Raw genomic sequence first — 18,856 nt, forward strand, 5'->3', positions numbered from 1 at the left:
TAGAAAAAAAAAGCTTGTATATTTATAATTTAGTTATTGATCACGGTGATGAGACCAGCCTGAGAGAGGAGACGCTATTTTCAAGTCCAGTTTTGTTTTTAGCACCTACTTGGGAAAGTCTACCACGTGGGGTTCAAAGCGTCTGTTTACACATTTTATGCAAAATTTAAATCTCAGTTTTTTTCTCTGGAATCTACTTTGTGTGTGCTTGGTGTCTTTTTGGATTGTGTTTTGCAGGCATAGATCTTCCAAAGCGCAAGTACTATTTTCATGGCATCCAACCGCAATGAAAGAACAAGTACTTTCCATAAATCAGTCCATAAATATAAGTTACTCATTGTGTCATTGGACCTTAGTAGAACAGGGCCCGGATCGTGTCCATGACTCATTCTTGACGAGAATTTTTGCGTGGAAATAACTTATTACACATATGCATAGGAAAATATAAAAATCTGTCGGCATACTACCTTATAAGAAAATCAGTTCTGTCTCGGTCTTTTATTGTAGCCTCATTTATCACGTTTATTACATATTAATTGAATTTCAGAAAGCTGATCAACTTAGCCTTATATAATCTCAATCGTATTTTCTTGCTTCTCACTTCTTTTGTTTTAAAAAGAATTATTTCCGATTCTTTTAAAATGGTGCCGCTTATCCGCGTTTAGGAGCCAAATTATCATCACAATATTCGAAAACGAGATTCTTGCGTTCTTCCATGCAGTCCGAAATTTGTCATACGTTTTGGAAGGTCGGCGGACAGTATTCCCATTATTGTTTTAACCGAATTAAGATAATCTCAATCTTAAATTGATTGCCCCAAGTTTCAATTAAGTACTTTATCCAGTGAGCTACCACTGACTTGGGTGCTTAGTCGCTTGCTCGTTTTACATACTGAGATAAAAGCTTTATCACCGTGTACATTCTATATATGAGCTATTTTAGTCACGCCAAATTGTTATCTCAATAAAAGTTGTATTTTGGAGGAGCCTGAAGCTCGAATACTACCAATGTTGGCAAATACAAGTAAAGGGAAAAGACGTCTGGGAACGCCGGAAATTGTACTTGCAAATAGCACTTCAATTAATCATATTACTCTCGATGAAGTTTCACAAAAATAGTCTAAGACTGAGAAGAGCTAATACGATGGGAAAAATCTCAACTTGAGTTTATATTGTTGAGTCGATCAATTTAATGCAATCCTCCTTATTGGTTTTATATACGGTAGGATCACTATTTTTTTCAAAGCCCAGACTCAAACCATACTTGCCTTCTTGAGATTGAGAAATAGATCATTAAAAGGCCTATTCATTAATTCGATGATTCTGGAAATCCTTTCGACAGAATGAAGTGCTGTAAAAATCGTATAACTTGAGCAGAAAGGAAGACCTCAATGTGTGTGAGCTTGGATTCGGATGGGAACCACTAACATTCATTTTACTGTGGTGGAAACAAAACGTTTAAGTGAAACAATCAAGTAAAGATGGTCGTATACCGTATTCTTTGATTTCACCTGACGTCACAGCGGCCATGTTGGTGCAAGAACAATAGCGAAAAAGTCGTTTGAGAATTTGACTTTACTATGATACAAAACTTGAGCTATAGTTTTCTATTGTTTTGGCACCAACAGGGCCGTCTTATCACGTGAGTACAATCAAAGAATGGTTCATGGTTGTTTTAGTTTAACCATCATTTCTATGCCATTAACACCAGTTCTCGGAAGAAACTTCTTGTCTTACTAGCTGAGTGATACTGACAGTTCGCGTCAGCATTTTGTATTTTACGATCGACGTATAGACAAGGCCCACCTTTGCCAAACTCAAGAGTATTTTTCGATGCCGAGAAAGGAAACCATGTAGTCTATTCGGCTTAACAGCGGACATCATCATTGATGTCCTCGGAGGATACTCCCAAGACCTCACCAACACACTCAAGCAGCTAATTAACAATTGGACCCGTAGCCCTTGCGGGCTACGGGTCAATAGCCCATGAAAGTTGAAAATATATTTCTTGGGGAATAAAACGAAAGAAAGCGTCACGCTTTTCTCTACTTGAGGACTATTACCAATAGTCCTCTAGTAGCGTAGCCAATCAAAATGCAGGATTTGCATTAGTCCACTAGTTGGATGATGCACGGATGCAGAAATCTGTACTTACAAGTTCTCTGCATATCGCCTGTTCGTGTAACGTTTTAACGTACGGTACTAGGAAAACCATATCTAAATGAATTTTTGCGCTGTATAAATAATAAAGTCATTATTATTAAAGTTATTATAGATTGAAGTATCGGATAGCCGCCCGATTACTGTTTGTGGGACTATTTGGGCAACCATTCGTTTTTATACTGCTCATAATAATAATAATAATAATAATAATAATAATAATAATAATAATAATAATAATAATAATGATGATGATGATGATGATGATGATGATGATGATGATGATGATGATGATGATAATAATAATAATGGTTTATTCAACAGATCCACGAGGTGGCTCTTCTCTGTTAAACTACATTATTTACAGTTAAAGATAAATAACATCAGATATATAGACTAATAAATTATAGATTAAAAATTCACTCAACCGTTATGCAAAGCTTTAAAGTATGATTTCAGGAGGCTGAGGTCTCTTCTCTCATTAATTGAAACCCATCGAATTTTAAGTACGTTCTGAAAGATTTTAACATAATGACCGATTACAAAACTTGCAGCTGTAAATTGAACCCGTTGCAGACGAATTGTGGTAGAGGATAAAAAACCAAATAGGCAGTCTAGTTTTGACAAAATCAATGTTTCTGCTAGTTGCTTTCTGAGCTCGTATTTAGCAAGATATTTCAGTTTTCTTCGTATTGATAAAGTAGTGTAACGTGCAGATACTTTGTGCTTGATGTGATCATCCCATTTAAGATCACGGTTCATTGATGTGAACTCCAAGCAGCTTACAAGATTTCTACGTTCTAGTTTCTAACCACTGACGGAGATGTTAGGATCGTACTCGTCAAGGTGATGTACTCTGGACGTTTTCGAGGTGGATAACATCATAACCTTGGTTTTGCCGTTATTAAAGACGAGGGTACTTTCCTGACACCAGATAGTTAGTTTGGTAATTGATCGGGAAATAGTGTTTTCACAGGCCACCCAAACTCATAATTGAATTCGTTAAGTTCGGTTCTTTTCAGCCTCGATAACATGGCAGAACAGCGGGGAGCAAGTAATTTTTCTTTGGGAAAACTCTCTATAGTATTTTGAATCAACTAATATTTGAATGTTTACGTAGTTGAGCAACGCGATTGGCTATTGGAGACAGAGCTTTTAGACGTCAAAGCCATGGGGACGAGAGACAGATCCAGATTGGCTAAGTTTGATCTTGGATCCCTACCCTTACAGGGAAGTGAAATTGTCACCAGGCCAACGATCGTGTCAGGGAAGAATCCAAAACGCCCTTTAATATGGAGAAAGTGACGGGTTCTTCGTGAAAACTGGCTTGTTCTCTAAGCATGTGTTTTCGGACTTCTGGGTCTTTATGGAGTGGACAAAAGGCCGAATCAAGCCAATTTTTGGGATTAAATCGTACTCAATCGCGGAGTGATAACTGATTTCAGAGTTTCTGAGTTTCCAGCCTGTCTTCTTTTAATGAAGGATTGGAGCAAATTTCAAAACTAGCTTAGAACGTCTCAAATCGACATAAGGACATAAGTTATAGTAAAAGTAGGTTTATTTTATCTATTTTCGTTGCTGTAAACTGAGATTAGCCAATTTCTTCGGGCATTTCATGTTTCCGTATAAACCCTATAAACCGTTACATTGACTGAGAATTCGAATTATGAGTTTGAGTCGCCTATGGTGCACGTGTTTCTGCAGTTATTAAGATCAGATATTTTGGCATGATCGTAGATTGTGTAGTCCGCATACTGAAATAACATGGTGTTAAATATTTTTTTCCAATCTAATTGAAACTCTTCAGTGTTGAAACCCTCTTCATATTTCTTTCTATCAGTAGGTGTTGTGCACACTTTTTAACAAACTTGCTAGTGATTTTGACTAAAGTTTTTCAAGGGAAATTTTATCGTCTCCGTGAGATACGTAGAGAGAATTTGGTTCGAAGGGAGTGGAGAGATGAGCTATAAGTGATTTACTGCTATTCAACAAGTACTTTTATTCTAGAGGAATGGCGTCCAACAAGCTATTCAATAAAAATTGTCACTGGGAGATAAACGAAGCCTCAAAGGCTCCCTATTAAACACAAGCAACCCTGCACAGTCGTAAAGATAGCCAACCTTGTTTAGTCCAATACTATTAGTCTTTTGGTTATTTACTGACTTTCTGTTGCTTCAAGCACAAAACTTCGGGAATTCCAGTATAAGATATTAAATAGAATCTTGTATACAAACGACAAGCTTTTTAAGTTTAAAATAATCGAATCTCCTCTATGTTATTTTTGTGCAGATGTTGTGGAAACCTTGGAACATTCTAAAATACAAAAAAAAAGTGCGCTCGATAGGGCTTTAAGTGAACTTTCTTGTATATCGATGTAAAACTGATATTTACGCTTTAAATAGCCCATGTTCAAAATGACTTCAATTTGAAAAGCATAGCCCGCCTTCCTTTAGTCGAATGTGTTCTTGGTTGTCCTGGTCGGGTAAATGGTATTGTGTCGAGCTTCATATGCAGCATACAATTACTGTAGTCACTGAGAAAACCGAACATCTTCAGGTGTAGAATAAACGGATCCGCTGAAATTTGCGATGAGCTGAACCATGGATGAATAAGGTTGACTATATTGGCTGCTCGCTGGCCCCCAAAAGCTATTCCACGAGAATCGCTCTTTTATCAATACATGATATACTTGACCAACAACAAACAACAACAAAGACTGGTTTATTCAGAGTTCCTTTGCAGTCAAAAATTTACTGAATTGCGTAGCTCTTACAGGACAATAATAATTTTAAAATAATGTTAAAATATTAAAAAATCACAACCATATTAATTAAATTATATATCTAAATGTTTCTAAATATTAAATCGATTTAAGGCAGGGTTGAGCTTTTGATAATAAAGGACTCTCTTAATCCTAGCAAAAGGAACTGCAAACTTCTTACGTCTTCTTAGATCATATGGTTGGCTGCATGCATTCGACAGCAGATTATGAAGCTTATTATTTTCGTTCTCACAAATAGACTCAACTGAAAACTCTTTGCTGATTGCATCCTAGTGGTCACGAACCAAAACTAATCCTGCACTACCAAGTGCCTCTTCATGAGATTTACCAGGAAATATGTAAGCTAGAGCTCATTTTTGGACTCTTTTTGGGTCTGCTTGTAAATACTTTGGCAAAGAATAATGAATCACGGGACATGTGTAGTCCAGCGGTGAACTAATGCATGTGACCTTTTCGAGCCGTTGAAATTCAGCCCGAGCTTTGAGCTTGGCGACCGCGTGCACTGAATAAAATAACTCTTGCTAGGGAAGGGACGGCACTTTTTCACACCAACGCTTGGTGGGTTCACTGAGTTTGAATTTTCCGTCGGAAACGGATTTCAAATACTCTCACGGTTCTAGTCACTCTCGTTGTTTTCACACAGATGACATTCGCCATGTTCACCCGTGTTTCCTGTGTTATCCAGGGGCTATCAACAGGAGACCATCAAGTTCCAACAACAATCTTGGACGATACTCGTCGGGAAAATTGTTTCCATGGTTCGTCCACTATGTGACGTCACAAATCTGTTAATTTGCATAAATCAAATTCTTGAATAACTCAGCAACCAAGAGTGCTGTCACAATAAAATAAACGCCGTTCGTCATCATTTGAAAGCTCTTTTGAACAAGTTAATAAAAGATTTTGTGTCATATGCACTTTATGCTCTTTCCCCGTAAAGTAACAAAGAAAGAAAGAAAGCAAAAAGAAACTCCCTAACTTGATCTCAGCATCATATCATCATCATATCATATATCTTTATTTACCCTCGGCATAGTTTTAGTTGTGTACTGTATGTAAAAATAACACTTAAAAAGTCAGGTGTTCCTGAGGTCTACTTATCTACCCACTATTGAATCAGCTTGCTGGCTGACGCTTTCAGTATAAGTTGTAATACATCACTTCGGAATCACTCAGTGTTTTCAAGTGAACCGCTCACGGGGAGTTCTTGCAAATTAATGTACATAAGTCGCTCGGGATAAATCTCGTAGCAATGTCGACCAAAGCTCTTTCTTTTGTTGAGGCCCTTCAATTGAGCTGATCCCGTATGGCAACTTTCCTCAGTTATTTTTACGACAGTAAGTTCCTTATCAATTGCTTCATTGTTTGCTTCATTCATTTGTGAGGCTGGTTCACATTTCGGTGGCATTACATCGTCGTACAAACTCTCCTCAGTGTTTCCCTGACAGTTGCTGTTTTTTTCATTTGCAGTGTCCAGATGTGGGTAGTGGCCGAGACTTGCATCAGAAGCATCTACAACAGCTGGAGATTGCGGAACACTGTAGGTGGATGAGTATATTGCTGAAAAAAAAAAATTTAAGTGTGATATTCCGTCTTGGTACATGTAGCCATATTGGAGTCCCAAATAATAACAAATAATAATAATAATAATAATAATAATAATAATAATAATAATAATAATAATAATAATAATAATAATAATAAGGCATTCAATATAAACCAACCAACTCAACCCACATGTGACGCCGAGTCTGGGAATCGAACCCAAGCCACATTTTTTTTTTGGTGCCGGGAGGCGAGTGCTCTCTCCTCTATCTTTTCTCCTAGTTGTAGATGGTTTGAACCCTCAGAAGATTTTTTTTTTTAACCCTTCTGAAGAGAAGATTTTTTTTTTTAACCCTCTGAAGATGACTTCCGCTCAGGTGGTCGAAACGTCAGTCAATGTCATCTCAAACCGTCCTTCTCAGGACTACTTTACTTACTTATGTTTTCTCCTGAGAAGTATATGACCTAAAAAAATGTTGCTTTTACCCCTTCCCCTTGATATAAATACGCTCTTGCCGAATACTCAAATTTCCCACTTGTGTTAGAATTGACCAGTTTGAATTTCCCTCATGAATTTACGAGTCTTTATCAATCCTATTGTTGCAATACTTCCTTTTAAGGCAATATTTGAAACCCTAAGCAAGATCTATTGCCTTCTAAATTGACTAGCTTTTCTTGATACAAGCCATGATTACCATTTCATGAAGAGGGCCATATGTGAGGAGGGTCATATTTTGGTGGGATTCCTGTGAAAGCGGGAAATGTATCAACTTGCCTTGTTCCCTTTTGTCGGTTCTCAGGACAGCGTAGACATGTTCATAGTCACAATGGATCTGAGAATTTTCATTCGGGAATTCGGTCACTTCATCGACCTGTTTAAATAATAAGACGGCAAAAAAAATCATCTGCAACCCCCTTTTCCTGACATAACCACGAAGAATTTAAAACCAATTAAAGATACAAAAATTAGACGGTCAAAAGACACGAGTAATTCCTTACTGCTCTATCTGTAGCCGTGGAAGTCGAACTATTTTTGGCGTAGCTCTCTTGATTATTTCTCTTCCTGTAAATGAAACATGTGGGAACTATCAAAAACTATCAGAAGTATGCCGTATGTTCCCAAACATCACCACTTACACAGGCAATATATCCTTTCTGTTGCAAATGGTTCACATTTGTTCAAACTCTTTGGTCATCTTGAAATCTTCTTATTCGAATCGATGGTAAGCCCCCTTGTTGTGGCACTAACTTGAAGGTCACTTTAACTATTTTGCAGGGTCAATTTACTCGAGCGATTTTACAAAATATCGGACGCGCAAGTTGGCAACTAGCAATGAAGCACGTACAGCAAACTCTAAGTCTTTAAAAAGACTATTTTTTTTTACCACAATTGCTTGTAATCTCGTAATCTGATTGGGGAATTTGGCTAATTAAAGTCTTCGCGTCAACCTGCCACGCAATGCTCATGGATGACCAATATTAATCAGTTACGGTCATTTTGGGAAATAAACCAATCATATTGCGAGACCGTTATAGACAACGCTTGCTCTTTGTGTCACGATCTTAGTCACGCTCTAAAATAAACATTTTCTTTGACGTTGAATAATGTGATAAAAAGCAAATCGAATGTGGTTCCGCGTTGTCTGTACTTTATCTACAACGATTTTGTCATCACAGTGGTCAGAATTTGTTTTGGACTCACTTGGCAGCGCCTCGTGTGTCCACAACATAAGAGTAGAGGGAACAAGCTTCAAAAAACCAATAAAACGTCACATGCATAAGCTTTAAACCTGATAAAACACATATTTAGAATAGTAGTGAGACCCGACTTTTTTTTCTTGTATGCTAATATCTTCCTCTTTGTTCAGACTCCTCCTTTTTGTGGATTAGTTTTGAAGCCGTACGCCTCCAGCTTTTAAACTCGACAAAACACTGCAGCCTTTTTTTTTTTAACTTTACATAAGTTGTTTAGATATGGAGAAAAATATGATTGATTGCTACGTCTGTTGCTATTGCCTACTGACAGAGAAAAATTTTACCATAGACTTTATGCAGGGATTAATAATTAAAATCAAACTACTGGTTTATCTCACCTTTAGCTGATTGTTTTCTCGGACTTTCTTAATTTTTGTAATCATGCTCTCTATGTTTTTACTTTTTTATAAGTTATGCGTATTTGACTAAAACGTAACGTTGATTGGCTAAGACACATGATTCTTGAAGGGTAGGGGGATGCTGTTCTGAATAACGACGGTCTGCGAATGCGCTAAGGCAAAGGAGACAGATGAAAATTGTTTTCTTCGAATGATAAGACTAGTTTTTGCTGCTTTCTAAGCTCGCTGTCTTATGCTTATCTGAACTTAATGTCCCTTGCAACATTTGTTAACTGGAGACTGGGTTTGAGTAATGGCGGCGTAAGTGGCTGGTTTTAGCTGTCCGCCTTTTTACATTTTCTTTGAAGTGGCAAATGGCCAATGTTACAGAAAAGTATCTTACGAAGCGCCGAAACTGGTCATCGAAATCGACAGAGGGTGAGCACGACTCTCCGGACAAGAAAAGGCAAAAAGTCAAGGCACGAGCGACGAAGAAGAAGAAGCTAGCGTGGATGAAGCCTTGGCAGTACTGAACACGTCGGAGAGTGTGAGCGAAATGTTAAATCAAATTCTAGAGAAGCTTCAGAAACTTGAAAAAAAAGAAAGTTCTTTAGACAATATTGAAGGCAAGTTACACAATCTAGAATCGAGGGCACAGCGACTTGAAGAATTTGAAAGTACAGCCAAACAAGAATTAAATGATTTGAAGGAAGGACTAAAGAATGTCAATATCAAGCTTAAAGACAAAATGGAGTCTATGGAAAACAAGCAAGGGGCACGGCAAATCTGAGTCAAAAGATAAAAGAACTTGAACAAGCGAAGATTCTGTACGATAAAAATCTATATTTAGAAGCCTACTCGAGGCGTGAGAACATTAAGTTCATGAACATACAAGAGACAAGAAGAGGGGCGGATCAGAGGGAAGATACAGAGGGAACACACCGTCGCTTCTTAGAACAAGAAGTTTGTTATGAAGATGCAAAGAGGGTCGACATTCAACGTGTTCATCGGATCGGCAAAGGGAAAAATGGAGGACCACGGCCCATACTCGCCCGCTTTTTGCGGTACAAAGACTGTGAGGATATCTTAGCTTCGGGCCGCCGGCTCCGTGGCACTAATTTTCAAATGTTTAAAGATTTACCAGCTGAGATCATTGACAGGCGAAAACCACAAGTGGAAACATTGAAAAAGGCCAGAAGAAATGGAATGCAAGCAGCTTTCAGTTCGGCGCAAGCAGATAAGTTATTCATTAATGGTGAATTTTGGCCTGTTGGTAGGGAACTGGCTATAACAGGGCGGTGAGAGTCTTATGCAATATGGTTAAACTAAAAGCCACACTTTCATTTTCAAATGAGTCTATGGCGGAGACGAGCAGCAAGCCGAACGAACGAATTAGAACAAGAACGAATCAGTTGTACACTCCTAATCCCTTAATGTCCTATACTTGTCTTTATGACTGTTTGGTTGTGTATTTGTCCTTTGTTTATTTGTTATTTTTTCGTCCTATTTTTTTCTTTGATCTTATAGTTTGCATCTATAGTTACTATAGGAGGTGCTCTTGGGTGGGGGGTGACCAATGTGATACTCAGAAAAAATCATAGAAACATCGGGCCTTAAAATAGGATCCTTGAATGTTAGAGGAATAGGAGACAAGGTTAAGCGGCGTGAGATTTTTAACCGTTTACGCATGAAAAAAATGTCAATATATTTTATTCAAGAAGCCCATTGTACCGAAGACAATAACCATGAATGGCGAGCAGAATGGGGCTATCAGGCCTTTTTCGGTTGCGGCTCAAGCAAAAGCGCTGGTGTTGCTATTCTCTTCAATAATAACTTCGATTTTTCCAACGCTTATACTGATACCGAGGGACGCTTTATAATATGGGACTTAATTACCAGTGGAAAAAAACTGAACCTTAGCAAATAGATATGCAACAAATGAAGATGATCCTTCTTTTTTCACTTCGAACTTTGACCATTTGTTTGATTTCCAATGCGAAGACATAATTTTAGGAGGTGACTTAAGTCAAAGAATACTCTGTAACATAATCAAAGCAGATATCATCCCGGGATATAAAACGGACCATTCAATGATCGTTTTAGAAATTTCGCTATATTCTAATACTAGAGGTAGAGGATTCTGGAAACTTAACACCTCCTTTTTAATTGAAACAGAATATATTAATCAAATCAAATTCATTATACAACAAACCAAAGATGAATACAGGGATGATGAGTTTATTAACCCTAATCTGCTCTGGGAGATGATTAAAATGAAAGTTAGAGAGGAATCGATAAAATTTGGAGTTTCCAAGAAAAAGAAAATAATAAACGAGTCAGAAGAAATTGAGCAATCAGTTGCAACTTTGGAACAAGATTTAAGTGATATGCATATTAATGATTCTCGAAAACAACAAATATGGACCGTGCTTGAAGCAAAGAAAGAACAATTAGAATCATTAATCGAATATAAAACAAAAGGGGCGATTATCAGATCGAAATCACCATGGTATAATGAAGGTGAGAAAAATACCAAATATTTTTTTAAACTGGAAAAGAGACATTGCAAGCAAGGAACAATTACTCAACTTAAAATCAGTGAAAAGGATTTTACCGATACAGACAATTTGTCTGTAAAAGAAATTCTGAATGAGTGTGAGTCTTTTTACCAAACTCGTTACAGTTCCAAAACAAATAATGAGAAATCTAGTGCCGTTTTTTTCCCACCACAGTAAAATCAAAATCACTTGACCAATGCGGAACAACTTGTTTGTGAAGGTTTGTTGAATAGAAAAGAATGCCTGCAAACGCTAAACAGTATGAATTCGGACAAAACGCCAGGAACAGATGGCCTCCCTTGCGAATTTTACAAGATTTTTTGGAATGATGTGAGTGATATCTTGATAAGTTCTTTTAACTATTCGTATACACTTTCAGTATCGCAAAGACGTGGAATTTGTTAAACTTATTCCTAAAAAGGACGCGGATCAGTCTAATTAAGAATTGGCGACCATTGACATTACTTAACTGTGACGAGAAGATTGCAACAAAAGCCATAGCAAGGAGAATAAAAATTTTTCTTCCGAAAGTTATCTCTGATGATCAGACAGATTTTATTACTAATAGATTTATTGGTGAAAATATCCCTTTAATTGATAGTGTTATTAGATACACGGCAGCGAAGAATATTCTCGGACTTCTTCTTTTCCTTGATATTGAGAAAAGCATTTGATACGTTAGAGTGGACTTTCATTCAAAAGACTTTAAAGTATTTTGGCTATGGCCCACAACTTCTAAAATGGATTAACATTTTTTGCTGTAACATTGAAAGCTGTATTTTGAACAATGGTTGGGCGAGCAATTTTTTTAAACCGACTAGAGGAGTTAGGCAGGGCTGCCCTTTGTCGCCATACCTATTTTTTTTATCGGTAGAAGTGATGGCCGAAGCCTTTCGAAGAAATCAAAAAAATAGAGGAATAACTGTGAAGGCAAAAAATATTAAGTTGAGCCAATGTGCAGATGACACCACGCTAATCTTGGACGGTTCGATAGAATCCCCTGAAGAATCTTTAAGACTATTAGATATTTTTGGAGAGGTATCTGGTCTCCGACTTAACTGTGGTAAAACAGAAGCTCTATGGATCGGCGCGAAGGTAAACACTGATCTTAAACTCTGTCCTGAAAATAACTTTAAATGGCCTAAAGGAAAGTTAAAGCTCTTGGTTTTTGGTTTTCGTCGGATTCAAATATAACAGGTTCCCATAATGACATAGATAAAGTGGAAAAAGTGAAAGCGATATTAAGTTGGTGGAAATTTCGTAGACTTAGTCTGCTTGGAAAAATTACAGTCATTAAAAGTTTTGCGGTATCACAATTGGTGTATTTAGTTTTTAGTTTTTATCTTCGTCTCTATGCTATAACTCACACATAAGAATTGGAAATAGACCAGTTTTTTTCAAAGACTGGTCCCTTAAAGGTATAACCGTATACAATAAAGCACATCCTAAATGATTCCTTTGAGCTTTTATCTTTGACAGCTTTTCAAGACAAATATAACTTTCAAGTTCCTGCCTTAAGTTATTACGGAATAATTTCGGCAATTAATTCCCTCCGTAGGAAAAGTGAGAGGACTAATGCTAGTTTTGAGAGCTTTCTTTCAATATTTCTAAAAAACTCAAAACCCTCTAGATTAGTTTATGAGAAGTTAGTATCAATAAAAAGTGAGCTACCAACCCTAAGTTAAGAAAAATGGCACAAAGAAATTAATCTTGGACCCGGTCACAAAGTCAACTGGAAAGCAGCCTATGTCTTGGCCTTTACATGTACCAAGAGTTCAAAACTCATAGTCTTTAATTTTAAATTCTTACATCGACGACTTTCAAGTAATAGTATTCGTAAGAAAATAGGACGTGTGGATAACGAGAAATGCACCTTCTGACAATAAGGTAAAGAAAGGCTCTTTCATTTCTTTTGGGAATGTAGCAAAAGCTGTTGTTTTTGGAATAATGTTTTTTCATGGATGCAGGTCTGTAAAATTGTTAGTAAAGAATATGCTTTTCAGGTAAACTGGGACTGAGGCCAGATACCTCTAAATACAATTTGCAAATTAATTTTTGTTTTTTGACAAGCAAACATTTGATATGGCTGTGCAAATTTAAAGAACGAAAGCCACTTTCGAAGAATATTTACGGCATCTACAATATATTCATAAAGTAGAGAAGGAAGATACAACAACGCGAAAGAAATGGGAACCGCTATTGCTTTAAAGTCGCACTAGTAGCAAGTATGATAAATACTGTAGGAAACAGTCAACTTTTTTAAAAGACATGTTTCGGCATGCTTATGCCATCATCAGTTTAATGAGTTCTTAAGTGTGAACAGTTATAAAGTCTACGGGTAGATGAAAAAATTATTACAACATGACGTAATGCAAAAGCGGGTATTAATTACAGCGTGACACCAAACATCCCGAAAACATCAATTTGCAAGGTGTAAACTAAAACGTGAGAAAAGTGTTGTAATGCTGCAATTGTTTGTTAAGTTCAGGTTTGATCTTATTTATATAAAAGGCTTCTTTGAATTTTAAATCAATTGAGTTGCTGGCAGAATCCAGAATACTAAAGCACGAAGGGGAGTATTTGTTCTTACATAAAGGAGATGTGTTGAAATGCTTAAAATTATGCGAGTTTTTATCGCTTTCCGTATGTTCCTTTATCCTTTTTTCTTTATCCTTTTCTACCACCTTGCAAATTGATGTTTGGTGTCACGCTGTAATTAATACCCGCTCTTGTATTACGTCATGTTGTAATAATTTTTTCATCTACCCGTAGACTTTATAACTGTTCACACTCAGGAACTCATTAAACTGATGATGGCATAAGCATGCCGAAACATGTCTTTTAAAAAAATTGTCTGTTTCCTACAGTATTGCTTTAAAACAAATAAATAAATAAATAAATAAATAAATAAATAAATACAGAATCCAGCACCTTGTTCTCCAACTGTACAGGTAATTCCCATCTTGTAGAGTATAATTGGTCGCTCCTCTCAAAACAAGAGCTCCTCTTTTTTTTCCCTACTATGTAAACATATTCCGTGTTTGTGGGTGTGTGTGTGGGTGTGAGTGTGTTTGTGGGGAGAGGGGTCTTTGTGCCTTTAAAACTCATGTAAGGTAATCGTTCTATTAGAAAAAAAAAACAACAAAAAAAAAAAAAACATTTGTCAACTCCTTGTCAAGACCAGAAGAGACTTAGAAATAAAGACATAAGATAGATTTCATATATGGAGCATCAGACGTTCCAAAGGCTACCTCTTAAAGAAACTGGGAGTCACCGGCAACATCCTCGGAGAGCCAGGGGCAGCGTTCGAAGTCCCTGCTTTTGATTGGCCACAAAATTTGTTCTGATACTTTCCTCGAGAAACTTTCCTCGTTGAACGCGCTACGTAACTACGACGACCGACGAAGAAAACTACATCGTGTAAGATCAGAGTCACACGGCTGCTCCTTTTCGCTGATTGGCCACAAAAAAAAATGTGGCCAATCAGAAGCACGGAATTCGAACGCTTCTGGAACCGGTTCGGTAAGAGTAAGTGCCTAGGGGGTCTTGCCTTTCTTGTGGTAAACTTTCACCACGAACATTCTTTTGTCCCGACTAGCTGCCCCTGGGTCTCCGAGGATAGGAGAAAAAATGCCAGCTCCAAAACATCCTGTTCCCTTCGAATCCCTCAGCTTTTTCTTCGTGCACCGAAGACCTTCAGCATATCCTGAGATTTCCAGCGTAGCCACATGGCTACGCTGTAAAGGCACAAAAGAAACAAATGTTTCAATCTTATCTTACGGCTGTATATTGAAAATTATTAAGCGTGCATTACTTTGAACGCTGGCGTCGATAAACAAGGCGTCCCACGATGATGACTGTCACTATGACAAATGCTGTTATCCCTGCTGAAATACCAATGTATAAACCATCATTTTCTTTTTTTCTTCCGGTGAAAACATTTGGAGGAATCTGAGAGAGATAAACGAGAATTACTGTGAGTTGGTAAAGAAACAATGTCTCTATTCAAAGGGTTCTTTTAAAATTATTTTGCCACAAAGAAAAAAAATAATTATACAGATGGAGGCGAGGAGGCCTATAAGAAACTGCTAAGCTTATATAAATTAGTATACAAAAATTTGGTGCTTTCAACGGAGTTGATAATGTAAATTGGCCACCGTACAGAGATTCTAAAAGCTGACGTTTCGAGCGTTAGCCCTTCGTCAGAGCGAATCGATTCGATTCGATTCGCTCTGACGAAGGGCTAACGCTCGAAACGTAAACTTTTAGAATCTCTGTACGGTGGCCAATTTACATTATCAACTCCGTTGATAAAACCAAATTTTTGTATACTACTTCCCCACCGACGCAGCACCATAGTTTCTTTAGAAACTACCTCTTCATTCATTTATATAAATTAGGCCTCCCAAAATAAGACATCTACCGCTCGTTGAACCTACAAGTTGGTGACGGAGATTGTAATCAAATGCCTTTAGATGAATTTAGTTATTTAACGAGTTGAAATATAAAGTAGTGTAAACATTTACGTGTTTAAAACAATTCAGTTGACGGAAGAGGAACAAAATATCTAAGATTCTTAATAGTTGTGTTGGAAAAGAATGCCTTGAGTGCTTTTCGCTGATTGGCAGAGAATTGTAAAGTTTAGGTCCTTGGTAGAAAACAGAAAATTGTTTGATGTTAGTCCGACAGAAAGGCAAACGAAATGCTAGAGAGTTCTCTCGTATAATATGTGTGAATTTGTCTGTTTAGAGTAAATTTGCTAGCTATAACTTGGAGGATTTTGATAGGCCAACATAAATTGACCAACCAAGTTGTAAAAATTGTAGATAATGGAATTTTAAGATTTAAAGGTTCTTAAATTTAGGGCTTAAATGGGCATTGGAATGAGATATGTGTATGATCCTCACCACTCGTTTCTGTAAAATTACTAAAGGCACAAGGTTAGTTTTATAGGTGGAGGCTCAAACTATGTTGAAGTAAACGGGAACGGATAAACAAGTAAATAGCACAATACCACAATACACGTAAGAAGTTAGTGCTCGTAGAGTCGGTGAACTCACTGAAACAGTCGACGACTTTGACGAGGCTTCTATTCTTGGAGTGCGGTTGAACGTTGTAGAGAAAAAGATAGACGTCTTAGGCACGGGGTTGGATACTACAGAACTGCCAGATGCTCTTTGCGTTGCAACTGATGCTTGAAAATAAATATTTGAAGAAAATAGAAAATATAAGAAAGAAAATATTTGAAGAAAATATTTGAAAGAAAATATTAGAAAATATTTGAAGAAATGGGAGTCGGTTGAATGTGTAATTCCACAGTGACTGTGGATGGCTTCCAAGAGGCGTCTGGCATTGGTGTACTATGTCAAGGAAGTAGTAAGAAATGTTTTACGGCTCCACTAGGAAGGTTTGGGTGTGTTGTCAACCGACGATTCCAGCGGATGATCGGAGACTTTTCGTGTATATTGCGTGGCCGACGATGATGTCATGAAAGTTGTAGATGGATTATTTAAGCTCATAACTGATGTAATATGAGAGCGCCATAAAGACGCAAAGGCTGAGGGAACTGCACCATTTTGCCGTATCGTGCTCGTGTGAGGTCTTTGGGTAAGTGCCGGCGATTCAGTAACGCACGTTGTCTTCGTTGGCAGTGTGGTAGAAGACCATGAATTTATGGTCGTGTTAAGACGATCTATAAATAAACAAACAAATAAATAAATAGATATATAAATAAAGAAGTAAACTGAATTGAACGTTCTTTAAGAAAAATTCAATTTTACTTTGTTTTCTTTAATTTATTGTTTTGGGCGATTTTTGCACGGCCTTTGCTATGTAATGAGCCGGAGTATGGCAAAGGTAATCAATTGAGCTGAGAAAAACTTAAATAGGCGTCCTTCTGTGCGTAATTGCTAGTTTATGCGAATAGGTACAAGACTTAACTTTGGCTTGTGACAAACGTTAAAATTGAAAAAAAAAAAAAAAGACAAACAAACAAAAAAACATTCATTGGATTATCAGCAGTAAAGATCAGTTTTAAGTTAAGTTTGTTTTTTCTTTATCTTGTGATAAATTGATTGAGTGAGTGAGTGAGTGCCGAGTGATTGATTGATTGATGGAAAGGGAAATGGAAATGGAGTTTGTTTACCCACGAAACAAGTTAAGAGCGCTCAGGAGCTCGTCCAACAAGTGTCCGTGCATTCCGGATTGAATTGGAATTTGGCAGCTACGTGACCGAATTCCAAAAGGACGCCTCTAGCCATTTGCAGATGAAATTACAAAGGCAACACTTTCTCATCAGTTATTTTAACATTTTTTTCCGTTTCTTAACGACAGCATAACTGTATCGTTCTTAAACGATTATTATTTGGCTCCATAAATGAGATACACGTAAAGGTATAATTAACTCCGAGCTTGGACAAATTCTCATTGCTTACAGAAAGGATTTACTACAAGACACCACTGGGTAAATATCACTCTGTCATTTATCTAATTTCACTGAATCCGTATCAGTGATTAATCTGTACCTATTTTGAAATTTCGAACTATTCCATTAGATGAATAAACCAGTTTGAAACCAATGGCAAGTGAGTGAATCCGTAAGCAATACAATAACCACAGCCTGCAACTTCAAGACTGTGTTCACATCAAAGGTAGTATTCTTCTTTCTTTGGACTAAATATCGCTCATAATCCGTTTCACTCTCTCAAAAATATAGTATACACTTAAAAAGGGGCATTAACTTGCATATGAGTTCCAAAGAACAGAAATATATCTATTACAATCGAAATTCAATGAAATGCGAAGCCTTTGTTTACACCAACTTTGGCGGAAATACCAATTATTTCCAGAAATTGCATAAATTACCGTGACATCCTACAACACGATTTGGGTCAGGTTCTTCTAGACATTCCCTCCTCCCATTTTTCTTTCGGGAGGAGGGCACGGCTACACGTAGGCTATAAACCCAGGAGCCCATGACGAGGAGCGTACAACTTCATTGTATTGTGTTCATAGTAGCACTTTGATCCAGAGGCTGTTTACTTTGAGATTAAGTTTTGGGTTTCACGGTCCGCCATTACTCACGTTCAAAACGGACCGATTGGACCTCGGATGGTTAGATTTAGGAAAGTGACGTCATTTGTAAAAATGTAAATAAAATGAAAATGCTTTGTTTATAGTGGAAGTGCACTTAGCTATCAAGCTACTTCACAGACACCCCACTTTTAAGGACGGTGTTGCGCATACATTCTGTGCATCTCGACATACTCGGATTTCCTATGGGTGGTGCTTATCAATACAGGGATATTTTTGCGCAGTTCAAAACTATGAGGAGAAAGCAGAACTTAGCAAGTGCTCTTAGTATCCAAAACAAAAATTGGGGGTAACCTTGCATTTTTTCGAAGATAATTAAACTTGGAAAAGAACGCCATACATTTCTTTGCATTTTGGAGCTTTTTACAAATATTGTTGATTAATTATCTTCGAAAAATGCGTGGTTACCCCCAATTTTCGTTTTGGATTTCAAAAACACTTGTTAAGATGTGCTTTCCCCGCATATTCAAAAAACAGCGCAAAAGTACCTTTGAATTTGTAGGCACCTGTTTACATGGAATCCGGGTAACGCGCCTAGTCAGGTAACCCGCCTGTTCATATAAACTCTTATTTTTGCGTCGTTGCGTTTAAATGATAGGTGGGATGACTCGCGAAGGCAAGTTGCCC

General features: G+C 37.4%; 1 protein-coding gene across 1 annotated transcript in view; it reads right to left on the reverse strand.

Moving 5' to 3' along the window:
- Positions 1-4,862: 4,862 nt before the first annotated feature.
- The window catches only part of LOC138010858 (coadhesin-like), a 64,172-nt gene continuing 50,178 nt past the window's right edge, over positions 4,863-18,856 (reverse strand). Inside the window, exons 19-24 of the mRNA XM_068857886.1 lie at positions 16,710-16,829; positions 16,198-16,331; positions 14,952-15,088; positions 7,486-7,549; positions 7,262-7,358; positions 4,863-6,501 (exon numbers count right to left, since the gene is read on the reverse strand). Coding sequence (XP_068713987.1) covers positions 6,110-6,501; positions 7,262-7,358; positions 7,486-7,549; positions 14,952-15,088; positions 16,198-16,331; positions 16,710-16,829 — 944 coding nt within the window. The 3' untranslated portion in view covers positions 4,863-6,109. The remainder of the gene's footprint in view (positions 6,502-7,261; positions 7,359-7,485; positions 7,550-14,951; positions 15,089-16,197; positions 16,332-16,709; positions 16,830-18,856) is intronic.

Source organism: Montipora foliosa, chromosome 7, assembly GCF_036669935.1.
Source record: "Montipora foliosa isolate CH-2021 chromosome 7, ASM3666993v2, whole genome shotgun sequence".
Lineage (NCBI taxonomy): Eukaryota > Metazoa > Cnidaria > Anthozoa > Scleractinia > Acroporidae > Montipora > Montipora foliosa.